Source organism: Polychytrium aggregatum (assembly GCF_025602895.1).
Source record: "Polychytrium aggregatum strain JEL109 chromosome Unknown BJ171scaffold_3, whole genome shotgun sequence".
Lineage (NCBI taxonomy): Eukaryota > Fungi > Chytridiomycota > Chytridiomycetes > Polychytriales > Polychytrium > Polychytrium aggregatum.
In genome coordinates this window covers 644,752-670,785 of record NW_026516205.1, presented here as the reverse complement: position 1 = coordinate 670,785, position 26,034 = coordinate 644,752, and the positions used below count along the sequence as shown (strand labels likewise).

The window sequence follows — 26,034 nt, the reverse complement described above, 5'->3', positions numbered from 1 at the left end:
ACGGTAAACCGGTGAAATGGAGAATCGCAGCCATGATCCCACGACAGTAACTCCGTCACTGCTTGACACGCAACGGAAGCTATTGGGCGTCTGAAGGCCACGTTGGGGGTGATGGGGGTGATGGGGGTGATGGGGGCGGTGCTGGAGAAACAACTTTGCGCATGGCTCGGACAGCGGCCCCGGGCAGCTGAGTTCCCCGCCGAGCGCACATCCGCGGCAAGGTCAATGTCAGGTATTGGGGAAGCACGCGAACCAAGTCCCCCTCCACCGGCGCCACTGCGACAACCAGGCACGTTCGGTCGCCCACTGCATCTGATCCAAACGGACGAAATGGCAAGCCGGGCTGACAAGGGGGCTTGACCCATGACAGGCACTGTGCTTGGCTTCGGGCTGGCTGCGGGAACGCTGTCCGGCACGGCCCCAGCTTCTCCCCCGGTCCCAGCTCCTCCCTGGCAGACGCCAAGACTCAAGCCACCGGTCACCCAGTCAGCCGGCGGCAGCGCCTCGCCGAGACGTGGGTCGGGCAGTCGTGGGAATCGGGCGGAGGCGCTTGTTGCCAGCCCCGGCGGGTCTGCGCCCACCGGCCGGGACGGAATGGGACCGACCTGTGGAATTCATTTGGCCGGGCAAGACGCGCTCAAGGTCACATGCGCTCGCACGGCCATCCGCCACCCCCTTGTATAGCGCCCATGGAGCCGGACACATGGGCCGGGCGATGGCCAGCAACCAGGAAAGCGACCTTCCCGCATGCTTGCGCCCCTGCATCGGCCTGTGCTCCTCAGCAGACCGGCTGTGCCGCGGGCGCGCTTGCTGCGCTGCCCGCGTGGCCCCTTGGTGGCTTGGCTCAGCTCGTCACGCCAGCGACCGATCGCGATACTCGGCGGATCCATGTGCACTTGGAGGTGCATTCCTGGAGCTGTATGCTCCGTGGCCTTGGGCTTGTCCGGCTGACTCGCAGGCGCTGCTTCGAGGCCAGGTGATCCCCTCCAGCCCGGCACACGAGCCCGTCCAGCCCGCCCACCCCCCCTTGCCTTTGTCCCGTTCCCACGGTCCAGCACCCTTGCAAACGTGTCTGCATTTGCAAGACTGCCTCGCGGCAGCATTGCCGCCATACATATCCATGTCGCCTATGCTGTTTGATACCTTCCAAACTGTCCGCCATGGTCCACTCCCCTGGCAGCGCAGAAGCGGCCACATGCCCGCGACCCACCCACAACATGCTTGCCGCTGATGTCGGCTGCTCGATCTCTGGTTTGGCCATTTGCATCCTGCCAACCTCGGACAGGGCCCGGTCGGCATATAAATAGGGCTTGACTGCACCCGTTCCAACATCCACATCAGCGCCAACCACACCTCTTCCCACCCAACCCGCCTCCTCGTCTCTCATCCCTTCCGCCTCCCTGATCAGTCGCCATGGCCATCTCGAAGGCTCCCATCGCCCAAGTCGTCCTTCTTGGATTCATCTGCTTCGGTTGCCCCGGCATGTTCAATGCCGTCAACTCCCTCGGTGCTGGTGGTGGTACTGACCCCACCACTGGCAGTAACGCCAACGCCGCCCTCTACACCACCTTTGCCCTCTTTGGTCTCTTTGGTGGTGCCATCAACAACATCCTCGGTCCCCGCATCCAGATGTTCGTTGGTGGCCTGACCTACTCTCTCTACATTGGTGCTTCCCTCAACAACGATGTCTCTGGTGGTGCCGCTGGACCCGCTGGTGCCAAGGCTTTCTTCATCATTGCTGGTGCCATTCTCGGTGTTGGTGCTGGTCTCCTGTGGTCTTCCCAGGGTGCTCTCATCATGGCCTACCCCACTGAGGAGAAGAAGGCCACCTACTTTGCCGTCTTCTGGATCATCTTCAACCTTGGCTCCGTCTTTGGCAACACTGTCGGTCTGATCCTCAACTTCAACAACCCCGATGTTGCCATCTCCAACGGCACTTTCGGCGCCTTCATTGGCATTACCGTCCTTGGTGCCTCTTGCGCTCTCCTCCTTGCTGACCCCAAGACCGTCGTCCGTGCTGATGGCACCCCCGTCGAGGTCATCACCCAGGGCAACATTCTCGCCGAGGCCATCGAGGTGCTCAAGCTCTTTGGCAACTGGCGCCTGCTCCTCATGGCTCCCTGTTTCATCGCCTCGAACTACTTTTATCCCTACCAATATGGCATGATCAACGGCCACTTCTACAACGTCCGCTCTGGTTCGTTCAACGCCATCTTCTACTGGGCTTTCCAGGCTCTTGGATCCTATGTCATCTCCAAGTTCCTTGACAACGAGAAGTGGTCTCGCCACACTCGCTCCCGTGTCGGCCTCGCTATCGTCTTCATTGGCAACGCTGCGCTCTGGATCGGTGCCATCGTCTACCAGCAGACCGCCTTCAACGATGTTGCTCCCGGCACTCCCCTCGGCAAGACCCGTGTTGATCTGTTCGGTACCCCCGGCCAGACCCACCCCGCCATGTGGGGCATCACCATCATGTACATTCTGATGGCTGCCCTCGACGCCATGTTCCAGTCCTATGCCTACTGGATCATGGGTGCCCTCACCAACGACTACGCCACCCTGTCCCGCTACGGTGGTTTCTACAAGGGTCTCCAGTCTCTCGGTGCTGCCGTTTCCTGGATCGTTGGCGGTGTTGTTGGTGCCTCTGCCTGGACCCAGCTTATCATCACCGTCGTCCTCGTCATTGGCTCTCTCCCCATTGCCTATGCCACCGTCAACTCCGTCAAGGACACCTCCAAGGCTGATGACGAGGCTTCCAAGGCTGCCGCCAAGGCTTAAAATGAATTTGGCTGAATGTCCTGTTCCACGCAGCTGCCATCAAGCCCCATAAAAAGCAATTCTCATCGGTCTTGTCATGTTGCGTCGTCCTCAAGCAACCAAGGCCGTTCTCTCTTTCCCCCCACCTCCAAGCTCCTTCCTACTTTGTCAAATCTAATGTGTCGATCGATATTGGGTGCCACGAGTAACAAAGCAAATCTTCTATGATGATCCCAATATATCTGTTATGTAGAAAGTCTGCGTCTTCTGCTCCGCCTACTGTTGCTGCAGAATGAAGTGGATGACTGATGAAGGAGTGCGACCCATCTCAAGCGCACTCAATCGAACATCTGATCGATCTCTTGCAGCGACGATCGACTGATATTGATGATGCTGTGAGCACGAATGTGGTGCATGCATTCGACCCTTCGGATAGCTCTGTGGTTTCTCGATATCAAGATACTCGACCATCTCGAGTCTCTCCACCTCTTTGGACATGCTGTTTGGTCATGACGTGGTGTATTCAGGACCTAGAAAGAACGGACAACTCTGGCTCAAAGCAGGATATCCCATTTCGTTATGGGTACACGGTAATACAGACATTTTCTGGAAGAGGAAGGCAGCAACCCTGTCGAACACAGATTCGCTCGAATTGAATTGGCAAGATCAGACATATAGCGACAACATAGAGGGATTTGGAGGCCATCAAAACAGAAGAGCTGGTGGCTGGAGAAGTAAAGAAGATTCTATCATCGAAGGAAAGGGAAGGAATAGAAAGGGGCGAGCCGGAAGGAAAAGGAAAGAAACAATTGGAACGAGGGAGAGGCACGCACTATGGTAGCGTGTCGAGCAATCAGTTGCGGCCGGTGCGGGTGAAGATGCTGACTTCGGGATACTCCTCGTCCTTGAGCTCGCTCGAGGCATACTTGGGCTCGTACAGGAAGCGCACGATGTAGAGGTAGTTGAGACATTTTTTGACGATCGACGTTGTCGAGGGACAGGGTGCTGGGTAGATCGAGCGGGTGTTGGCGTTGTCGACCTGGACAGACATGTCCATCATCACGTACATGAGCGGGAACAGTGAGTTGCCCTCAACCGTCGGGTTCTCGGTCAGCAGCGTTCTGAATTGCTCGCGGGACTCGAACAAGACGGGCCAGCCATGGGCATTGACAATCTCGAACAGCTTGGTCTCGGTGATGGTACTACGCGGAGAACGTGAGTGAGTGAGTGAGTGAGTGAATGAGTGATAGTGAGTGAGTCAGGATCCACCATCCACACCATATCGCACCATATCGCACACCACAACACAGCACATCACACACTCCTCACCTGTGCTCCGAGTCGCTGATGTGGAACACAAACTTGGACAGGGACTCCTCCGAGCCGGCAATCTCGGCGACCACCTTGGCGACATGGTCGACGGGATCCATGGTCATCGTGACGGGAGTGGCGTGCGAGGGAGCAATGCCGAGCTGGATGCATCCCTTGACATATCGCCAGATGTAGTCGTCCGTGTTGGACACTGGAGCGATGGAGGGTGTGAAGGTGTCAGTTGGTGTCAGTTGGTGTCAGTTGGTGGATGAGTAGCACTTGACAATCGAGACCATCGATTCATGGCCAGTCCATGGAGCGATTGAGACATCTCCATCACATCGCATCACATCATATCACACTCGACTCACCTCCGTATTTGCTGTCGCCGGCGATCAGTGCTGGGCGAATGATCGTCACCGGCACTCCCCTGGATCGTGCCTTGTTGACCAGCTGCTCAGAGACCCACTTGGTCTGGCCATACCCGCCAGAGATGTTCCAGGCCGAGTTGATTTTCTCCTTAAGCGGCTCATTAGTATTCTTGGAAGCTGGAATCGTGCCGATGGTCGAGATGTAGTGCAGCGGCTTCAGGTGGTGGGTTGTGGCCAGTCTCAGGGCCGTCGCCGTGCCGAGGACGTTGGGCCCCTTGAGTCTGTCATAATCATACAGCCAGTGGACCTCGGCGCCGTTGTGGACAATCATGTCGGTTTCTCGGCAAAGCTCCTTCCATCGCTCGTCCGAGAGTCCCCAGTTGTCCTTCGACAAGTTACCGCACAGACCGATGAATCGATTGCGCACATCGTACCGCGGATCACCAGCCTTTCTCGATGCTATCACCAACTTGGAGGCGTTGGAAAAGATACGATCCAATGCGTATTCTTCGCTATGGGCTCGCACGAGGCAGTAGATCTTGGCCCGAGGGAACTTGTTGGCCAGCTCAAAGATCAGGAAGGCACCGAGGAAGCCAGTGGCGCCGGTCAGGACGATGCCGCGAGGGTCCTTGGGATAGACAAACGGAGGGAGACCTTGGGCCGTCACACTCGCATCGTCGAGCCTGGCGGCCTCGCCAGCCAGATCGCCCGTCGCGGGGATCATAGGGCGATTGTTTCGAAGATCGACCACCAGCTGGGCGACATCAAGCGGCGTCATTCCGTTTGACAGCAGGATCATCGGCGAGATCTCGACATTGAGTTCGTCCTTGATGGCGAGGGCGAGACGGCTGACACTCAGCGAATCAAAGCCGACACCGCCGATGTAGTAGTTGCGGCCGTCGAGGGCGGGGTTGTCGAGGATCTGGCTGCCGAGCGCCGAGATCTTGAGGGCCGCGCGAGACGCCATCGTGTTTGCAGCATGAAGGGCTGGGAAAGAGGCAGCCAGGCTGTACTGGTTCGTGTTTTCGGCGATGCGCTTGAGCTTCTTGAGGTCACGCTTGCCCGAGTCGTTGAAGGGGAACGCCTCGAGCTCGAAGCAGTTGTGGATCGGCACCTTGGAGACGTTCTTGAGGGCGAACAGATCCTGGGCCATCTGGAGGACCTCGGCTGGGTTTGCATGGATGTCAGAGCCCTTTCTGCGAACAAAGAGCATCACGATCTTCTTCTCGGAGGTCTGGATGAAGGCGCAGTCCGAGATGACACGAGCCATGTTTTCGTTGGCCAGCTCCTCGAGGGCGTTGAGGTCGACATAGACGCCGTTGACCTTGATCTTCTGGCCGAATCTGGAACGATGGTATGGAGTGAGGGAATGGATGGCGTGAGTACTCGAGATGCAGGAGTGGGATGTGTCCTCAGGATGCCGGATATGCACGCCATCAATGAGAGACACCGCACCCAGTCATCGACCTCACCTTCCGACGATAGTAAACTCTCTCTCGCCCTTCATTTCAACCCAGTCCATGGTGCAGACACGGGGAGAGCCGTCCTCGAGGAAACCGAACGAAGCCAGCTTGTCGTTGGGATCGGCGGTGGTAAAGTTGGGGTGGTTCTTGACAGGGTCATCCTTGTCGACAGCCATGACCAAGATGCCGCTCTGGGACACGCTCTGGTCGACCACGTTGCCCTCCTCGTCAAAGATGAGGCATCTGATATGAGGCTTTGGCTGCTTGTAGACAAGCTGGGCAGGGCAGGGCATGGACGGAGGAATGATGCAGGCTGACATGGCACTGAGGACGCCAGTCTGAGGAGCAGGGGAGAGTCGCACAGTGTTAGCCGCCGGCTTGCTCCTGCTGCTGGAATAGATGTGCACCTTGCCGGGGGGAGGCAGGACGCTGTCGTTACCTCGCTCGATCCGTAAAAGCATTGGATGAGGGCGTTTGGACACAGTGTCTTGGCCTGGTTGACGAGCGGCACGGTCACAAGCTCCGAGCCGAGACCGACAAGCGTGACTTTGTCCCATGTGACAGTTTTCTTATTTGAAAGAGCAAGCTTGAAGACGAGCTTCATAAAGGATGGGGTCTGCGAGGCAATCGGCCATGTGAGTTACCGTGCGCTTGGACCACAAATGTCGAGGTTCAACCGTATGCACTCACCGAGCTGATGATGTTCAAGCCCTCATCCAACAGTCTGATGACACTGGTCGCCTTTTCCTGAGGGTTTGGGGTCGGCTTGGGAAACCAGAGTGAGCCTTTGGTGTTGGGGACGCCAATGACTGAGCCCATGGAGGCGGTGAACGAGGGCGCCTGCCGTCAAAAGGGTCGGTCGGCTGATGAGCGATTGCGGCAACACATCCGATAGATGCTCCATGCCTCCTAGTGTGGGTCTGGCTTGCCGAAACGCCGGCTGTCATAGCAAGCACTCCGCATGTCGCCAATGCACTCGTTCCGTGCTCCGAAGCGAGTTGATCTCGAAGAATTCACCTGGGACACACCGATACCGGCGTACTTGAATCTGTCCGAGGTGCGGCTCGACTCGACAAATCTATGGGTGACTTGGAACCTAGTGGGCAAAATGGATGTGTGTTAGGGCAGGCCTGCTGGTGGCAGCAACAGGAGACCACACAACTCACGTCTTGGGGATTCCTGTGAAGCGAGAGGCTGGTGGTCAGTCAAAGCTCGCCAAAGCGACATGCTGGTCCTATGGCAGCAGACACTCGTGTTGGAACCCAAGAAGCCATATTGGTGTATCCCATGGCGCAGACCATGGGCATACTGACCAGTTGTGCCGGATGTGCTGAGATAGGCGACGTAGTCGTTCAGGGGCTCGCAGGCTTCGAGCGAGGGAGCCGGGACGCTGTCCAGGAGAGGGAAGGTGCCAGCATCGACAGGCTCGAGTCCTTCGACTCGTCCGGGCTTGGTGTGGTGGTAGAGCACATATCGGATCTTGAGCCTGTCGAGGGTGGGTTGTCAGATGTGTGGGTTGTCAGATGTGTGGGCGTCCCTGATGTTGCTGGTATCGCTGGTATCGCTGGTATCGCTGGCATTGCTCATGCCATGGACATCGCTGAGTTGCCAACGGACGAGCCATGCTGTGAAGGAACAAACCTGTCGCAGAGGGCCTTGCGGACGGACGAGGGCCAGTTGAGGGCAAAGTTGATGACTTTCCTGGAGCAGCAAGTCGGAGTGGGCCAGGGTGAGTGTTCTCCGGCATGGCAGCAGCATGGCAGCAGCATGAGGCGAGCGATTGCCGCGGCCACTCACTTGCCGAGGATCCACAGGGCAACCGAATAGAACATCCAGTGCGCCTCGGGCTCGCAGAAGAGGGCAATTATGTCGTGGCCCTCGTCGTTCCAGCCAGGAAGGGCCTTGAGCCCCTGGGCAATCGAGTAAGCCTTCTCCCAGAGCTGGAGGTAGCTGTAGCGCTCGATCTCGTCGTTTTCGAGGGTGAAGATGGCGAGGGCGTCCGGCTCGTTCTGCGCCAACTTGACGATGGCTTCAACGGGATGCATCCAAGGGTCAAAGGTCGTCATCGCTGGCGCAGACTGGGGCTGCACGGAGGAGGGGGCTCCCGAGGCGCCAGACTCGGAGATGCCCCTGTCGCTGGGAGGGGCATCGGGCGACCCGAAGCAGCACGCAAGCGTCCTGAGCACCATCGTGGAGATGATCGAGGAGAGGCCGGGAGCGAGACGGGACGGCGAGGGACGAGCTTTGTACTTGAGCCACCACGCACCCGTGTGAGCCTGTGTCCCACCACCCAAGGCTTCACTTCGGCTCGTCCTGCCATGGGCAAGTGTTTGCGGCCACAAGACCGGCGCCTGGCTGCTCCTGGATCTGGCATCGGGCGAGCGGCGGCCGCTGCGACTGTGGCTTCTGGGAAATCCAGCAACCAGATGGACCACCCGCGGCGACAGCGATGCACGCAGCCGGGCTGTGCTGATGTTGCTGTTGCTGGTGCTGCTGGTGCTGATGCGAGGCGCATGCTCGGGCGAGCCTTGCTGTGGCAGATCCTCGCACCAAGGCATTGGGACGTGTCCCATTGGCTGGCGCTGCCGTCCCGTGACCACGCCAGAGTGTGGCCGGCTGTGGCGATGGTGGTGTCGCTGGCTGCAGCCGCACTCGAGCCGGTGTGTGTCGCTGTGGCAGTGCTTCATTGTTCACACATTTTTTTCTTCCTGCCGGATCGCCCGCAAAACAACCAGCTGCGACAACGATCTCGCCATCCATCCGGCAGCCATCAGCCCGTGCATATTCGCCGGCACATACAAGCCCCTTGCGCACGCTCTCTGCACAAGCCTTGCAATCATGTCTCGACCCGAGCACACCGCCCCTCCGGAGATCGTAAATATCGCTGTCGCTTTGGATGCATCCTTGTGCATTCGTCCTGCATCGAGAACACTCTCCCTCGGCCAATGATACGGCTCTGACATGTCCGGCTCCATCTGCAGTTCTACAATGACGACGAAGCCAAGAAGTACACTGTCAAGTGAGTGCCTCCGTCGCCCAGATTGTATTTATGTCGAACGGCTCCACCTCAAACTTGCGAGCGGCATTGGTCCGGCGATCTATCCCAAGCAAAGGCAACATCATGCCGTCCGTCCAAAGCTAACCATGCCGATGAAATACCCTGCGCTCGGCTGTCGGACAGCACCCGAATCCAGACCATTCAGGCCGAGCTGACGTACCGCGCCATGGAGCTGCTCAACCTCGAGAACGACGTCCCGAAATACCTGCTCGACATTGGATGTGGCTCGGGCCTGTCGGGCGACTGTCTGTCGGAAGACGGGCACATCTGGGTTGGTCTGGATATCAGCGATGCCATGCTGGGTAAGATCAGCATCACAGCAGGCCTTCGCCTCTCCATCATCTGTGGCTGACCCATGTCCAATACCCGTCCTGTGTTGGCTGCCAGGTGTCGCCCGAGAGCGCGAGTCCGAAGGAGACCTTTATTGGAGCGACATTGGCCAGGGTGTCTTTTTCCGTCCAGGCACTTTCGACGGATGCATCAGGTACGCCAGGATAGCACCTTGGTGTTCTTTTCGCCGCTTTGCTAACATGGGCACATCTCCGTGACCCCCACCCCCATGTCGTTGGAACTGACGCCTATCGCTGTTGCCGACGCTTTCCAGCATCTCGGTGATCCAATGGCTCTGTAACGCCGACCGGTCCTCGCATGTGCCCAAGAAGCGACTGCTGCGGTTTTTCCAGACACTGTACACAGCCATGGCACGCGGTGCCCGGTGCGTCTTCCAGTTCTACCCCGAGAACTCAGACCAGGTCGAGATGATCGTCACCCAGGCGATGAAGGCCGGCTTCACGGGAGGCATTGTTGTCGACTTCCCCAACAGTACCAAGGCCAAAAAGTACTTTTTGTGTCTGTTTGCTGGCTTCCAGAACGACCCTGCAAACGCCCCCAAGCTGCCCGAGGGGCTTGCAGAAGAGGAGGATCCTGCCAATGTTCTGTACACAAGCAAGAGGTAGGTTGGTGTTGCACCGACTTGTCGCAGAGACAGCCTCGTTTTCAGGCGCTAACATATCGCAACTCGCTGGCCGAGCAGAATGCATGACCGCCGAAAGGGCAAAAAGGCCAATATCAAGGACAAAAACTGGATCCAGCGCAAGAAGGAGCTGGGCCGGATCCGCGGCAAGAAGGTCGCCAACGATTCCAAATACACGGGTCGCAAGCGTGGGCCCAAGTTCTAGAGCAGGACCGGGATAGCCGAATTGCTCGAAGCCTTTCCCACGACCGCAGTCGCTGGTTCAGCCGCTGGTGCGGGGATGGCCTCGTCATTTGATCCAAAGCGCGGCGATGCCACAGCAGGATGCCGCGACGAGTGCCCCTCCCTATACACATTGAATACGCACTCGATGCTCCAGCCGCCTTATGGCATCCCGGGACCGTCGGTGATGGACTGTGTCGTGCCCGTTTGCCTGATCCATGGTGCCTCGATTCTGTCGTCGAGCAGATGTACCGGGGCTAGTTTGTCGGAGAATACATGCGTTTATTGGTGGCTGGTGCGGTAGTCGCTCTTTCAAATGAATCGAATGAACCTTCGGACCGTGCTCCAGATCGACGGTACCGGGGCAAGTGGGGGCTTGGGAAAGCTGAAGCTGAAGCTCGTGGGCGGAATGTTGGAGACGGCGACAGCAGACGATCTGGCAGGAAACGGGGACCAGAGTTAGACGATGAAGTCGGCAGCACATCCGATGCAGTTGGCAGCACATCCCATGCACCGCCAAGCGTTGAGTGTACGATCTACACGGTGGATCGCATATCGACACAGGATCGTCTGCAGCGGCTTCGCCCGTGCTGCACTGGAGGCCGATTCCGTGCGCCACGCTAACGTCGGGCCGCGGTCGAGATACCCACGTTGAGAAGGCACGGTCCTTGAGCCATCGGCCGTTCAGCCGCTTGGCAGTCTTGCCGTTGGTGCGGGTGCGCTGGCCGTGGACGGGCAGCGAAGCCTTGTGCCGGCGTCCTCGATAGCACTCGATCTGGGAGAGATGCGTGATGCGGTTCCGGACATCCCTGCGCAACTCGGCCTCGATCTTCATCGAGTTGAGCAGCTGCGAGAGCTCCGTGATCTTGGACTCGGGCAGGTCCTTCAGCTTGCACTGGCTGTGGATACTCAGGCGGTCGCAGATGGACTGGCCGGTGGCCTGGCCGATACCGTAGATCCTTGTGAGGGCAAACCAGACGTGCTTTTCGTCGGGCAGATTCACACCGAGCAGATACATTGCAGCGAGCGTCAGGCGGTGTCGATCCGGGGGGTGGAGCTGTGGCGAGATCCGATGGCGGCCAAGCGAGGCTGGATGCTCTCAGCGCAGGTCGATCCTCTCGCGCTTGCCCCACAGCCGATTCTGCTTTTTTTCGGCCGTGCCCGGCACATGACGCCACACACACACCGTGCGCAGCGGCTGCTGGATCGAGCCGCCCGCTCGAACCGCCTGCGCGACCGGTTCGACCCGCCGGGTCCCGCCTATAAAAAGCCCCTCGCCGCCGTCCTTTGCCAGCATCACCGACCTCCCTGTTCCCGTCTGCTGTCCTGCCGCGCTCGACCCAGGCTCCGTCTCGGCTGCTCCCGTGCCGGCCATCGTCATCTCTGCGTGCCGCCATCTGCCCGGCCCGTCTCTCCTGCTGTGCCCCGTCCGCTCGCCCGAATCCGCTCCCGGCCCGATCTTGTCTCCGGCGGCCCAAGCAGAACCAAATACCCACATCATTCTGTCCTCGGCGCCCCCGTCTCCCCCAACCAGGGTCAGGTACTCCCCGCCGCCGCCGCCTCGGTCCGAGCCCGATTGTTCGTGCATGCCTCGCTATGTCGTCGCCACCAGATCTGACAAGTTATTATCTCTCGTTGGCCCGTCTCGCGGCTTACTGTGGGTCCTGTCTTTCACCGTGGCCGCAGTTCCATCCGCGAGCCATGGGTAGTTCGCGACGAGCAAGCTCCTCCTCGGTGAGAAACACACGAACGCAGAAAACCATGAAGGTATCCGTCTCCCACTCTCTGTCCGGAACCAGCCGTCTCTCTTGTTCCCACACACCCTGCTCGCCGGCAACAGGCTCGGCATGCCCGTTGTCAAGATGGTCGCTGAGAGCCTCTCTGGACAGCCGATCGACCCCGCATCCAGCGCAGCCAGATTGTCTCACAACTTCGCTAGTCGCTAACGATCCTGCCGATCTCTATTGGGCGGACTTCGGTCCCCCCACGGTTGCTGCCGCCGCCATGCAGGAGGAATCAGACTCGGAAAGCGAGGATTCCGAAGATGAAAACGAGGAGCCCTGTTGTATCTGCCAGGAGCCCAAGAGCGGCAAGCCCAACCTGATAGTCCTCTGCGACGGCGAAGGTTGGAAATTCATTCAGCTTGTGCCTACCGCCGCCTTCTCTCTATGCCTCGGAATCATGGTGTTGCAGGATCGCACTGGCCGCTTGGTCATGCCACTAGCAGCCAGTATCATGGAACTGGTCGTGCTGGGCGTGTGGCCAAGTTTGGAAACATGGCCTTACCTCTCCCTCAGTGCATGTGCGCTTTTATCGATCTCGAGTTTTAACGAGTATTCCGTTTATCGCTCTCGATCTTCCACGGCCCTCTGCACGCCAATCCTATTCTTCCCATGAATCAACCAAATCGCTCCAGGATGCGATATCCCAGTTCACCAGAGTCAGTAGCGCATGCTCAAATCGTTGCGCAACCCGGATGGCAATAGTGAACTTGACTCACCCAATCTCCGAGAATGTGTTTCGCCAGCGCAACTCTAACCCCAACGCCGCCTCAACCGATTTTCAGAATGCTACGGTATCTCAGTGGTTCCATCGGGCGACTGGTTCTGCCAACGGTAGGCATGACATTGGCTGTGCGACTGCTTACAGAATAAGCCAGGCATAGATAGGAGGGCCGTCTTGGCAAGGACTTTGTGGCCCAGAGCATTGTGTGCTGACTTGTGCTCGTGGCCTTCAACCTCTCCTCGCAGATGCAAAAGCAAGACCCCTGTGGAGTCAACGGTATGCGCTTGCGTGTGTTGCTCAAATCCGGTATTGATGAGAGAACCGTCCTGGCCACAAACAAGCTTCGTGTCCATCTGCAGCTGGTCTGACTCGGGCGGGCGGTGCCGTTTATCCTGCAGAAAGCGATATGCTGCTCATCCAAGGAAGGCGCCTTCTACAAAACCACCACCCCCAATGAATATATCCATGTTATCTGCACGATATGGAATCCAGAGATTGATTACAAGGAGGACTCTGGACCCATATCGGTACCAACGTCAGCCCTGGATGCCAAGGTAAGCGTCTGCAGCAAGGTGCATCCCTCCGTTGCCTCACTCACAGTGTGTTGACGTCCGGAACCGACTGGTGTGGTACCCACTCTGATCGCATATATGCCATGCCATGCCATACCGTGCCTTTGCTGTGCCTTTGCCGCAGGAATGCTACATTTGCGGGAAGAAAGTGGGCTTGACACTGCACTGCAACTACCAAGATTGTCCAAGGTGAGTCCACCGTGGTTCTTGTCTGAGCCGTTGGAATTGTTGTGTTCGGGACAGTTCGCTACTTCAGCGCCACCGCACCTCGGGCCGCAGTTCGTCGGCAATAGCTCGCTCCTTTTGCTTTCATTGACAAAGCTGTGCTTTGCCACGGCAGGTATTTCCACGCGACCTGCGCGATCGACCGCAGTGTCATCGATGCGGCGCCACCCAAGATCGCCATCAAAAATAGGCTCAAGCTCGCCTGCGAGGTCCACCGAGGCAAGGTGTCGTCGCGGTCGACCTCGCCACCCAATCCCATGCCATCCATCAAGCGAAAGCGCCCGCCCCAGAGCATCGCACTCTCGTCCGACGAAGATGAGGACGAGACCGAGTCCGTTCAGCCTGGCTCGTCCGCCTCGGCCGATGCCAAGGCAAAACCAACCAGCGACTATGTCGAGGTTGAGGAAGAAAGCGGCATTGTTGTAACACCAAAGTCGAATGACGAACGATCTGTTGCAGGAGATGCGGGTGCAAAGCCGCGTCCAGTCCCTGGTGAATCCATGAGGCCAGGCTCGTCAAATCTTCCGAATGGTACCGGCGGCGGCGCCGGAGTCAACGGAAGCAATGGAAACAACGGAAACAGCGGAAACAACGGAAACGGAAATGGCGGCAACGGAGGCAGCAGGAATCCCAGCAGCAGCAACAACAACAACAGCAGCAGCAGCAGCGGTATCGTCAAGCCAACATTCCCGATAAGCGAAAAGCACAGAGACGCGCCTGTCGCACCCAAGAAGAATGGCCCGCCGAATCCAGGCGATCTCTACGTCGCGTCAAGATCGTATTCTCCAAAAGACGATCGTGCTGATGGCACACCGAGCAAGAAGCTCAAGCCCAACCCCTCTGGCCCGTCCATGGTGACCTCGCCGTCAATCAAGCGCGAATTTCCTGCGATTGTGAGTGCACGCTTGACACGGCTTGGTCGCTTGTTGCGCATCCGCACCGGTCTCCATCCCGCATCGACGGCTAGAATCCGCCCTGTGGCAATCGAGCCCCGCGGCTGCATTGCATCAAGGCACGCGTTACTCATGCATGCAACCATCTGCACATCACATCTTGCAGAAAACCGGAGACCCAGTTCCACGGCGCGCACCGGGCTCGTCCCTGACCACCAACTCGAACCGCAGCAGTTCCCCGGCCCTGCCCGACACCCCGCTTGAATACCTCGCCAAACTGGCGGCTGACTACCAGTCCAAAGCGGACGAAATCTGCGGCGAGATCCGACTGGCGATCTCTCAGTACAATCAAAGTACGTGTCCGGTTGCAGGGCCACTTGTGACGCTGGGTGTCATGGACACATGACTTCCTCACCCGCCTGTTTGGCGCAGTGCTACTATGCTGTGTTTCTATTGGGCGTCTCTGGATTTACGAGGCCTTTGCGTTGTGGGCCTCATGTGCCAAGCCGCTCTCGACAGTCACTAACTTTGCCTTTCCATTCGTGAATGTCAGAGCTTGCCAAGGGAGGAAGCTCCGTCTCGCAGCGTCCGTCACAGGGACGAGATGCTGAGCTGCTCTCGCTTCTGGATTCTGGCTTTGACCAGATGGACAACCAGAAGAAGGAGAACGAGCTCAAGTCGCTCCAGCAGCGAGTTCTCCAGCTCGAGTCGACACTGAAATCACAAACAGCAGCATTCACGTCGCAGTCCGTGGCCCTGAGCTCGCTGCGGACCAATCTGGTGCGGCTGCTCTCGTCCCTGGACCTACCCAACGGGCCGCCCCGCGATGAAACCAAGGTTGACAGATACGTCGCGGAGATGGCCGACATTTGCGGGCAGTTGGTGGCGCTCGATCCGACGGGATTCAAGTCAATAACGGACAGGATCCTCGACGTTGACAAGAACGGATGGCGATGATGATGGTGGTGGGGGAGGGGGCGTGCCAAGTCGGGGAGAGGAGCATACAGGAGCATACAGGAGCTTACAGGAGCGATCCGAGCCCATGGGCAGCTGTGGCACTGGATGCGCTGGGCCTCCTTTCTCCCTCTGCCTCTGCCTCTCCCTGCCCCTGACGACCTTCGCGACCGATGGAGATGACGAGAAGCCAGACGCGATGAGGAGCAAGACATGGGCCCTCCATTTTTTTGACTGTCGGATCGACACAGCGAGCCGCCATCCGCCCCCTTTCTCTCGAACCGGATATGCATCGAATACAGCCAACCCGCACCTCGCCGGGGCCTCCTTTTTTTGTCCAGAAAGAGACCAAGACCACGCCCGCTGGGTGCAAGCGCACAGACACATCGAGTGAGTGTGTCCGGAGCTTGAGCCTGCCTCGATCGCTTTGACGGCGGAATAGGTGCGAGTCAAGGGGACGCAGCGGGAACAAGATTGGTACTTGTCAGGCAGGCTGAGCCCTGGCCGGGACGATCAGAGGTGATTGGGGGCGATGGATCCACGGAGGACGAGGACAAACTGCATGCCTCCGTTGAACATGAGCAGCCCTGATTCCCGAGCAATTTCGCAAACACCCCCAGGGCGTAATCTCGTCTGCCAGTCACATCCCCGCTCCCCAACTCGCAAGCCTTTATTCCCCGACGCCGAGACTTTCTCAGCGCTAAAAGACGGGCACAGGTAGCCGCCGCTGAGTTTCTCGCGCATCGCAGCTCCGCTTCTTTCTGCTCTCTGACGACTCAACTCCCCAGGTTCGTTGGTCGCAAGTCGCCGTGCCGGTCGTGCTGCATCAACCATTGTCGCTCATCGACGCTCGCGTTGCTGCCCGTGCGGTTCCTGGCCGAGTCGAGTTCGATACGACCATGCCTTTCGGGAAAGCAGTGCGTGAGAGACTTGCTCGAGCTTGCTTCTATTCGTCCTCGTACATCGTAGCTAATTGGTTGCTCTCGACTCTTTTATCGGCTCTATTCTCGTAACCGGCCGCTCCCTCCCACGCCAAACCACAACCTACACCACTCCATCGCATTCCACTTCATCCCATCGCATTCCACTTCATCCCGTCGCATTCCACTTCATCCCGTCGCAATAGCACACCACACCACACCACCGCACAGCCATGCCCCGCGCACCCTTTCTTCAGTCGACTGGCAAGCAGTCCTCCGGCTCCTCTCTTTTATCAAACCAGAGCACCGGATCCAGCATAAGTGCCACCTGCGCCAATGGCTTTGACTACCTCGACTGTCTGGAGGCCGGCCACTACCACGAGGAGCCCAGGCCGGCCGAGCCGCAAAACTACATGCACATGGTTGGGTCCGGTCTGAAGCGGGGCTTCGTGAACTTTGCCTCGATCACGGTGAGCTTGCCCGTCCTGATGGTGTTGCGAGGAGTGCGATGCTGGTGGCATTGCTGTGGGAACGGACGCACCCATGCGAGTGCCGACGGGGGTGGACATGTGGAGTTTAGTGGCTGGAGATGGAGCAGAGGAGAGCCCTGGCCCCTCGACGACGAATACAAGTCGCCGCGTATTCATCACTATCTCTTGCTCTTGCTTTCTCGATCCCAGGCGCGTGCTGCTGGCGGTCTCATCGGCATCAAGGCGCCTGAGCCCGAAGATGAGGGCTTTACGATGGGTGAGACCCGCCTCAAGAACAGTCGCCCCGCCAACCAAGAGTATGCGCCAGTGGCCCAGGGCAACCGCCTTGTTTCCGTTCCCAAGACCAACTTTTAGCTGTGTCGACGCTGGGAGAAGGCCAGCCGCTACAGAGCCTGGGTTGGCGGTGGTATAATTCACCCTCCGTGTCTCGGGCCTGCAAGCCGACCGTTGTTCGCACCAACATCCACGTCTGTATCTGCGTCTGGACCTGCCCTTTTCGCTGTCGCTCTCGCTCCTTTCCCTTTGCCATTGCATTTGTGCCTGCGTTTGCTCTTGCCTCCCGCCCTGTTTCCACAGAGCCCATCCTGCCTGTCGATTGTGTCTCCTCTTGTTTGGCTGTAAATATACAATCATTTGCTTTGCAATACCTGTGCCGAGCTTTTCTTCAGAAGGCAGCCTCGCTCAGGTGGAGAGGGACTGCCGGGACTTGGAGAAAGGCGCATGGGTCTCCTGGGATGCATGTCGGCTGTCGATGTCCGGGGCTGGAGTTTCCGTCCCCTCGGTCCTGCAAATCCAGGCTCGTCCCAACCGCCATGTTCATCACGCGGATGCACCATGATCATGCCGCATCATCAGCGGTCGTTCGTGCGATGTGCAGCCGTCCTGGTCCCAGGCAGCTCGCCGCCCACGACACACCTCCCTGCGGCCCTTGCGTCTTGCACACAGCGGAGGATCGCAGAGGATCCGCACGCCGTTGTCATGCAGCCGACGGATGTTGTCTGCTGTCGGAGGCAAGTGCTCTTGGCCGCTGCTGGCCCACCCCCGTCTGGTTCCGCCCGCAAGAGCATTGGCCTCCGATGGACCTTCGGAGGACCCTCGGCGACACCTGCCCTCCCTTCCCCGGAGAAGCTGGCCACGAGGGCAGAGGTGCGAGCGTTGAGTGGGCGCCGAGTGTTGTGGGATCGATATCGCCCCTCGCATAGGCACTGCATTCGCATATGCACTGCAATCAGAGTGCGCATACACGGCCGACACCACCTTCGCCATTGCAATGCCACTGCGATGCATCCCAGGTTGTTCGCAGCCCAGAGACCCGCCTGCGTTGTATTGCTACCCCCTCCGCACCACTCCCCAATGCGTTGCTATTCCTCTGCACCGCATGTCGACGCTCTGCTTAGTTTGTACACCATGCCGCCGACGCTGTTGCTTGCGGAGCCACCCCCCGGCGCTTGCCTGTGGGGTCAGCAGCCCGCCTCGCAAGGTCGGCTGCCGATCGGAGTGGTCGCTCGAGCCAATCCGTGGCCGCAGGATGCTTTTGCCCGCCCTTTTGGCGGATGCCAGCCGGGCCATCGTCGCCGGGGGGGGGCGAGGGCCGCTCTTGGACGTCGCCGATGCAGAGAGTCGCCAATGCATTCTTATCCAGGCCGTCCCCCGCCGGCGCTCCGTCGTTTGTGCCATCCGCTCGTCCTCTGCCTGTCGGCCTGTTGTTTGGTCTTGGACTTGCCCGCCTGTCTCACTCGCTCCATCGCAGGTATCTCCCACTCTCATACTCGATCCTGTCGGCACATCGTCTCACAATCATTCGCTCTGCTGCCGTCCCGGGCTATCCATTCCTCTCATCCCTGCTCCATCTTCCCCGCATCATCCATTGCCACTCGGATATCTCGCTCCGTATTCGTACATTGTCTGCGTCTGGGTCCTCCTTCCCACACCCGTCCCTCACTTGCTTCCCACACCTACCCTTCACTAGTCTTCGCACATCCATCAAACACCCTTCTCACGCTTCTCTCAACCCTTTCCCGCCTCGCTTCTCATCTTCTCCATCTACTGCAGCTTCCCCCCCCCGACCCGCCGATCGGTCTCCTCTCGCCGCTGTTGCTGTTTGCTGGCACCTCCAACACCTGCCGACCCTGACCCCCCTTCCCCCGCCTTCGCTTCTCCTCGTCCCCTCGCCTGGCTTTGGCTGCTGCCGATCTGCCCTGGCTCGGACTGTCTCCCGTTAAAGCCCGGGCCTCTGGATCGCTGCTCGCATCTTGCTCGCTGCTTGCTCGCTGTCGCTTCTCTCCTCCGAAAGTCGCCTCCGGCTGCCCAGTAGCATACAGCAACTGCCGCACTCACACCCACACCCATCATCTCAAAGGGGGACTTTTGCTTCGCTGCCTCTGACTTGCCGTCGTCGCCCATCACTGAATCACCAAAAGCACCTTGCCTCTCCCGGATAGTAAGTATCCTGGCCACCGTTTCTCCCACCCTGGACAATCCCTGCTCCCAGACCGGACACGCGCGATTTCCCATTGTGAAGGCTTCGGCAAGCAGCCGGGGATGCGATTTCGGCGATCGGGTTGCTTCTGTCGCGATGATCGCAAGCACCGATGCCGTGGGGCCTTGGACTTCTTGGATGTCTTTTGCCATTTCGTCCCTTGCTTCCCCTCTCTATTCAGCCGTCGATGCTGGTCGTCCTGGCGGTGATGGGGCTTCACTTGGATCGCGGGACGGATGGCACACGATCCCCGATCGGCTCGCTGCCCTTTCTCGCCTCGTGCTTGATCATTCTGCGATGCTTGATCCTTCTGCCGTGCTTGATCACCGCGCTATGCTGGATCGTCACGCCGTGTACATTCCATATGCCGTCCTCGATCCGGTCGCTGCGATGGGCGCGGGATCTGCCGCCATTTTCTCCAGTCTAACCGCTCCGCTTTGCTCATTCCTCTGTATCTGCCCCATGCGACTCCCGTATCCGTCTCGCCTTTGGCAGCAAAGACGCCTCTGCTCATGGACCCGCTCGAAAAGGAAGAGCAACGGATCGATCTCAAGGTCCTGCACCATGTCACCCGCGACGATGCAAAACGCCGCATGAAGCGATTCCGTCGCACCGTCATGGCCGTGCACGCAATCGTCCACCAAAAGATCTACAAGAAGAAGGCCTCCAGCCTGGAGACATACTTCAAGGACGTCTGGAGCATATCGCGTGCCCAGGTCTACCGATTCCTGGACTGTGCCGTTGTCCTGAAGGTGGGCCCCGTTGCTGCCCTTCCCGTTCTCTCCAACCCATTCATTTATTCACCCATCCACACTTTCATCCATCCATCGCGCCGTCCTCCCAATGACCCTCATCCTGCCTCAAACTCGCTCTGGTCCGGCTACTGCCCTCCGCCATTGCCGCCATCCAGCAACTCGAGGGGTTCCCCGATCAACCTTGCCGCGAGCGGCTGTGTCGTTCTCTCAAGCGAGTCGCCAAGAACCGCCATGATATTCGCCGTCTCTGGGAGGCTGTCCTGGCCAGCGTCAACAACGACCATGAGGCCGTCACCAGCACCGTCATCAACTCTGTCTGGCAAGAGCTGCTGGCCAGCGGCGAGGTAACCGGCTCCGCCATCAACGATGCTCCTGACGATGTGCTAGCCTCCGCCAGCTCGAACGATCCCATTATCATCGACAAAGTCCTCCCTCTGGCGGGCGAGCGTGATGACGATGGAGACGGCAACGATCCAGACCGAGACAACGACGACGACGACGACGACATCCAGAGCCCGCTCGACAGGGCCCTTGCCCGCTCGCAGGCCGCCGCTGCTGTTGCAACGTCGATCCTGCCTCCCGAGTCCGAGGTTGCGGTCGCTGCCGAGCGCCGCTTTCACGACATGGAGGCCGATGTCCAGATGCCGGGCGGTGTCGGTCTTGGTCCTGGCGCTGGGCAGTTTATCTATCAGCCCATGAAGGAGGATGCCGGCCCGAGCTGGAGCTGGAGCTACGGGTGCTCCGAATCGGACCAGATCGACCAACCCATCAACGCCTCAGATATCGAGCGGTGCGTCGCACTCTTGGAAATGTTCCATTCCAAGGGCTATGTCCTGCAGCCGTCGCTGGGCCCCCATCTGCAATGGTATGAGGGCCCAGTTTACCACTGGCGCCTGACTCCTCTCGACGGAGAGTCTCCCAAGCGAGCATCGGTGCTCATATCGTCCACACCCGCCTGTCCGCCCATGGCCATCCCCAAGATGCCGTATTCTCAGGTCCCTCCAGGAGCACCGTACTCGCACCATGGCGAAATGGAGTCGCTGGATTCGTTTCCGAACCTGCCGCCCGCCAACCTGATCGCAGCCCCGCACATCGGCGGCGCACTCCCAGGCCACCCGGCCATGGATTCGGTTCTCTATCCCGCACCTCATCCCGCTCACCTGCATCACCCGCACGAGCCCTTCGACTTGGCCATGATCTCCTCGTCTCCGCCGGCGCCCATGGGGTGGTACTCCACCGATCCTGCTCCTCGGATCGATGGAATCCTCCCAAACTCGGCCCCTGCTCGTCAGCCCAAGCGCCCCGTCACTGAGCCAGAACGGATGTCTTTGCCAGGGGCTCCGCATCCGTACTCGCACCCGTATCCACTTCCACCACGATCGCCGGGATCGATCTACATGCTCGACACAGCCACCACGCCGAGCGGGCCGTCAGTGTCCAATCCATCGCAGCCGCCCAATCCTACCGGGTCCCTGTGCTTCTTTACACCGTTGCTGGCCGAGAACATGGAGGCCGCAGAAGTAGAGACCCTCGAGGGCCGTCTGGAGGCAGCTGCAGGTGCTCCAGACTCGGTGGTCGGCATTGCCGGTGCCCTCAAGGATTCCAAGTCGCTCTCCGACATCAAGAACGAGGGTGCCTCGGACGCAGACACTCTGGCCTGCATGCCGGGCCAGCCCGACTTCCAGGGCTTTGGGTCCCAGCCGTCTTCGGGGCCTCAGGCCGGATCGAATCGTGCCGTAACCGGCGACAAGAACCGAGGCGACCCGCTCTCACGGTTCGGCAACCCGTACTCGTTTGCGGTGCCGCCTCCACAGCACCCGAGCTATCGCCCAGGCCCTCAGCCGTATCCATATGTCGCCGGGCATGCGGCTCCCCGCCACTCTTACCACTACCATCGCCATGTTCACACGCAGCACCCGTATCCCCTCCATCCCCATTCGTATGCCCATCCGCCAACGCCTTCGCCCACCCCAACGGCCCTCTCGACCCAGACGCCAACGTTGGCATCGGCATCAGCATCGGCGTCAGCCTCGTCGTCATCGTCGTCGTCGACGTCGACATCTGCCCTCTCGGCCTCGAATGCACCGGCCATGCAGCCACAGCCGCATTCGCAATTTGGCCACGGCGACGCCGAGGTGCAGTCGGGGACGCTGCCCATGTTCAAGCAAAAGAAACAACTGTCGCTGGGTCGCTCCCCATCGCCCGCGGCAATGTCTCCGCAGTCGCATCCGTTTGCGACTATGCAGCTCGATTTCGGCGGCGGAGGCTCGGTCGCATCAAACCAACCTATGCCGCGGGCCGCAGGCATCAAATCCGCTTCGGCTGGGCTCGCTGCAACTGCATATGCTGGAGGCGGCAACGATGCGATGGCCGCCACGACTTTGCCGGACCACTCTGGCTTTTCAATGTCGATGGACGCCGAGATGTCTCACATGGAGGGCAGCCTCGCCTTCCACCACTAGCGAGCCGCATCCGCAGTAGCTCTGGGACAATCAATTGCTCCAATGAGGAGCAACGAGCAACGAGCAACGAGCAACGAGCAACGAGCAACGAGCAACGAGCAACGAGCAACGAGCAACGAGCAACGAGCAACGAGCAACGAGCAACGAGCAACGAGCAACGAGCAACGAGCAACGAGCAACGAGCAACGAGCAACGAGCAACAACAAGACCACTGCCCCGCAAAGCTGTGTGAGTCAACAGCCGAGATCACACCCTTCTCCCCTCCCCGCTCAATTCTTGGCTGATTTCTGATCGAGTTGCCCCCTTTGGCTTTCATTTGTTTCTTCTTTCTCCCTTTCTCCCTGCTGTTCCTGCTCTATTTTGACTGTACATGTCTTTTGTATTCAACCTGCCCTTGGCACGGTCCTTGGTCTTGAGAGCTTCCCTCGACCCATACTTGTGTACATATTCGATGACAAAGACGCCGCCTTAGCCTGGCTGGTGTTTCTCGCCCACCAGTATAGTCTGCTCGCATTTATGACTTCTTGCCAGAGCAGTTTAATTCTGTTTCGAGCTTCCACCTCGGCTGTTCATGACCATGATTCTATCACACTATTTATTCTTCCTCATTTGGTTTTTATTTTATTTCATTTCATTTCATGGAGTGGTAATGGCACTTGACCAGACAGAGCGGGAGGCCTATCAGAAGGGCAAACAGGAGAGGTGAAGTTGCGGAGAGATATCAAAGGAGACGCCGGAAACGGAGGACAACTGAACCCAACTAATTGAATACTTTGACTGCAGCACACCTCTGGCACATGTGCAGGCGTATCATGGGTGAAGCAAGGTCGCTGACCGACGAGCCGTGCAGCCCAATTCGCGAGAGTATTGCCGATCTTGGTGCTATTATAGGGAATCTGTGCCGGTTTACATGGGGGCTGCGAGAGGAGGAGAGGAGGAGAGGAGGAACGTGAAGAGCAAAGATTGCGCTCAATCCTGGAAGGTGGTGAACGATGGTGTGCTGTCATGCGAAGCAGGAGTCTGCATCGCCCTCGACTCTCATATCGCTCTCCTTCGAGGCTGCGATACGCCCATCGCCAGTCTCTTTGCCCATCAAGACAGAAGGTTGAATCATCTTGAGGGAGCTGCATTTCACAGCTCCCTCGAGTACAGCCACGGGCCAGTCTCGGTGATGCTGCCGCCACCAAGACACTCCTCGCCTTCCGAGTCGTAAACGGCGACATGCTGTCCAGCCGCCAGCCCGACCTGTGGGAAATCAAACTTGAACACGACATGGCCTCCGTCCAGGCTCAGGGTGCAAGCCACGGGATCGGACCGATATCGATATTTGGCCATGGTCTTGATACCATCTGGAGAATATGCGGCGGGATGGTGGGTTAGCAATGTCCGGGCGAGGCCAGTCAAGGATGAGAGCCCGCTGATCGATGGTGTGCATCTAGTGTCCACTTAGTGTGCACTCTATGAGGGTGCGCTGGCTTCAAGACCTCCCATACCTGACTCGGGTCCAGGCGGCGGTGGCTGCCCCTGGATCCATGTGAAATCGCTGGTGCGGATCTTGACAATGTCCCTGAGCATGGCTGGATGTGATCTGCAGCAAAGTTCCAAGGAGAATGGCTGGATGAGATGGGGTGCTCAGCAACATTGGATGGCGCACGCTGTCACCGCAGCCGTCACCGCAGTCGTGGCGACCAATACCCGAGCACGGGGACTCACACGCTCGACGCTACGATGAGCTGATTCTTGGCAAAATTCTTGCCGGCGACGTAAAACTTGGTGCCAGTGGCCGAAGGCAGCGACGCTCGCTGTCCGATCGTGTGTGATGAGAGTCCAGGATGGGTGCCTGTCCGAGACACGAGCGATATGTGAAATACGAAGGGCAGTAAGTGGGTCATGCTCATTCCGAGTGGCGCAGGCGATTGGCTCTGCGTCGCAATGCAGTCGGGCGCAGACGAACAGGCGGCGAGGCAGCAGCAAATGTGTGCAATTGCCTGGACCAGTCATTACCGAGCACCTCTCCATCGACAGAGACAAACTCGCCCGGAGTTTGCTCGATGTACTCCTCTGGTTGAGGTACAGTCGCGGACGATAACGAAACAAGCCCGGGGGAGCTGCGTCAGCGACACTCTGTTGGAGAGCCGGCTCAAAATCGATCCACGCGATCGTTCGTGCATCCAGCATCGCCTCAGCCAAGCAGGTAGATGTCATTCTCTCTGCAGCCATGTGAGCCAGGGCAGTGTCTCTCCACCCGTCTCGGCGGTACCAGCCGGTGCCAGCCGGTGCCCAGCATACCAACAAAGTCAAAGAACTTGCGCTTTCCGATGAAACAGATGCCCATGCTCTCCTTCTTTTGCGCGACGGGGAGGCCAAGGTCTGCAGCCAGCTTCTTGACATCGCTCTTGAGCAAATGGCCGATCGGGAAGAGCGTGCGCTTGAGCCGAGCGATCGAGACTGTCGATAGGAAATACGTTTGATCCTTGTTTCGGTCGGCGGCTGGTGGTATCCATGTGATGAGTGCAAGTGTTTGGATGCCGCTGCAGTTAGTATCATGTGGCAGCGGCAGGTCGACTGACATCATTGCCGATAGCCCGAGCAGTTGGCTCATATGAATAGACTGTCTGCAGTGGGTTGGGTTGCATTCGGATGGATCCTGTGGCCGGGATACACCCGGCAGCATCATCATGATCGATCTCGTCAATTGCGGTCGGCTCACCTCGAATCAGATGCGACGACCCATCGGGATCGTGACGCATCTGGGCATAGTGTCCTGAGCAGGATGTCAAAGGGTGCCCGGTAAGGAATGCAGTCCATCCAACGCTGTACTGGGTTGAGATGCGTCGCCCCCAAGATATGTCACCGCCATAGCTGCCATCCCAAGTCCTCCAGCCTCGACTGCCCACCTGTGGCTACATAGTCAGCAGCAATTTTGTGCTGGCCTTGGCACGACAGCAGGTAGCGGTCGAAAAACGACCCAAATTTGATCTTCTCGTTGCAGAGAATGTCCGGGTTGGGTGTGTTGCCGACGGCGAGCTGATCGAGAAAGGGCGTGAAGACCGAGTTCCAGTATTCCTTGGTGAAATCGACCTGGCACGGATGGGCAAGTCGTTAATAGTTGGACCGATGCTCGGTGATGGCCTCTTCTTAATATCCTGGTGGTGCATGGCTGGCTCCAGCATGGCATCGTACTCTGGTGCATTCGATGCCGAGGCGATCGCAGACAGTCTGGACGTCTTCCCAGTCTTGACTCGACGGACAGTGGCCGGTTTCTTCTCGCTCGTCCCAGTTCCGCATATAATACCCGTGGACTCTGTAGCCCTGGTGGAATCGGCGACGAGCAGCGTGAGTGCTTGCCTCTCGGCGGTTGGCCGGGCTGCCAGTGATCCATTGGTTATGTCTCTGGCCAGGTCGAGGCCGACATGGAGCCTTACCTGCTGCTGCAGCAGATACGCTGACACACTCGAGTCGACGCCGCCGGACATACCCAGGGCCACCGTATGCATGCCCCGCCTCGCCGGGGACGGTCGAGGGGCCGTGTCGAGCGTCCGCCATGGCCGGTGCCGTGCGATCCATGCAGGTCGTTGTCGGATCATGGCAGAGCAGATCGGGGCATGCCAAACGCATCCGAC

The 26,034-nt window shown here is 58.8% G+C and overlaps 7 protein-coding genes across 7 annotated transcripts; 4 read left to right on the top strand and 3 right to left on the bottom strand.

Moving 5' to 3' along the window:
- Positions 1-1,346: 1,346 nt before the first annotated feature.
- BJ171DRAFT_172101 (major facilitator superfamily domain-containing protein) lies at positions 1,347-3,010 on the top strand. The gene has a single exon (XM_053105972.1). It carries the CDS (start codon positions 1,414-1,416, stop codon positions 2,776-2,778), a length of 1,365 nt encoding a protein of 454 aa, XP_052971036.1. The 5' UTR covers positions 1,347-1,413; the 3' UTR covers positions 2,779-3,010.
- Positions 3,011-3,260: 250 nt separating this feature from the next.
- BJ171DRAFT_595391 (male sterility protein-domain-containing protein) lies at positions 3,261-8,105 on the bottom strand. Its single transcript, XM_053114602.1, has 11 exons — positions 7,700-8,105; positions 7,544-7,603; positions 7,216-7,388; positions 7,069-7,081; positions 6,920-6,998; positions 6,593-6,742; positions 6,342-6,518; positions 5,912-6,240; positions 4,440-5,782; positions 4,087-4,279; positions 3,261-3,959 (listed from the first exon to the last, which is right to left on the bottom strand). Exons 1-11 carry the CDS (start codon positions 8,089-8,091, stop codon positions 3,611-3,613), a joined length of 3,258 nt encoding a protein of 1,085 aa, XP_052971035.1. The 5' UTR covers positions 8,092-8,105; the 3' UTR covers positions 3,261-3,610.
- A 537-nt stretch (positions 8,106-8,642) lies between these two features.
- On the top strand, positions 8,643-10,209 carry BJ171DRAFT_172053 (S-adenosyl-L-methionine-dependent methyltransferase). Its single transcript, XM_053105971.1, has 6 exons — positions 8,643-8,776; positions 8,884-8,921; positions 9,084-9,262; positions 9,348-9,444; positions 9,565-9,912; positions 9,994-10,209. The coding sequence occupies exons 1-6, from the start codon at positions 8,741-8,743 to the stop codon at positions 10,136-10,138; spliced, it is 843 nt and encodes a 280-aa protein (XP_052971034.1). The 5' UTR covers positions 8,643-8,740; the 3' UTR covers positions 10,139-10,209.
- Positions 10,210-10,467: 258 nt separating this feature from the next.
- BJ171DRAFT_564801 (uncharacterized protein) lies at positions 10,468-11,254 on the bottom strand (the record flags this gene model as incomplete). The annotated part of the gene is made up of 2 exons (XM_053113315.1): positions 10,806-11,254; positions 10,468-10,591 (listed from the first exon to the last, which is right to left on the bottom strand). The coding sequence occupies exons 1-2, from the start codon at positions 11,171-11,173 to the stop codon at positions 10,468-10,470; spliced, it is 492 nt and encodes a 163-aa protein (XP_052971033.1). The 5' UTR covers positions 11,174-11,254.
- Positions 11,255-12,159: 905 nt separating this feature from the next.
- Positions 12,160-15,449, top strand: BJ171DRAFT_627011 (PHD-zinc-finger like domain-containing protein; the record flags this gene model as incomplete). The annotated part of the gene is made up of 8 exons (XM_053115540.1): positions 12,160-12,280; positions 12,722-12,770; positions 12,906-12,936; positions 13,059-13,214; positions 13,357-13,421; positions 13,573-14,350; positions 14,517-14,703; positions 14,904-15,449. 8 exons carry the CDS (start codon positions 12,160-12,162, stop codon positions 15,305-15,307), a joined length of 1,791 nt encoding a protein of 596 aa, XP_052971032.1. The 3' UTR covers positions 15,308-15,449.
- A 4,045-nt stretch (positions 15,450-19,494) lies between these two features.
- On the top strand, positions 19,495-22,482 carry BJ171DRAFT_487907 (uncharacterized protein). Its single transcript, XM_053109332.1, has 2 exons — positions 19,495-19,946; positions 20,105-22,482. Exons 1-2 carry the CDS (start codon positions 19,707-19,709, stop codon positions 22,409-22,411), a joined length of 2,547 nt encoding a protein of 848 aa, XP_052971031.1. The 5' UTR covers positions 19,495-19,706; the 3' UTR covers positions 22,412-22,482.
- A 971-nt stretch (positions 22,483-23,453) lies between these two features.
- BJ171DRAFT_171957 (tRNA-specific 2-thiouridylase MnmA) lies at positions 23,454-25,970 on the bottom strand. Its single transcript, XM_053105970.1, has 9 exons — positions 25,837-25,970; positions 25,595-25,723; positions 25,309-25,492; positions 25,122-25,175; positions 24,701-24,901; positions 24,416-24,472; positions 24,125-24,251; positions 23,905-23,999; positions 23,454-23,760 (listed from the first exon to the last, which is right to left on the bottom strand). Exons 1-9 carry the CDS (start codon positions 25,906-25,908, stop codon positions 23,543-23,545), a joined length of 1,137 nt encoding a protein of 378 aa, XP_052971030.1. The 5' UTR covers positions 25,909-25,970; the 3' UTR covers positions 23,454-23,542.
- Positions 25,971-26,034: the final 64 nt, after the last annotated feature.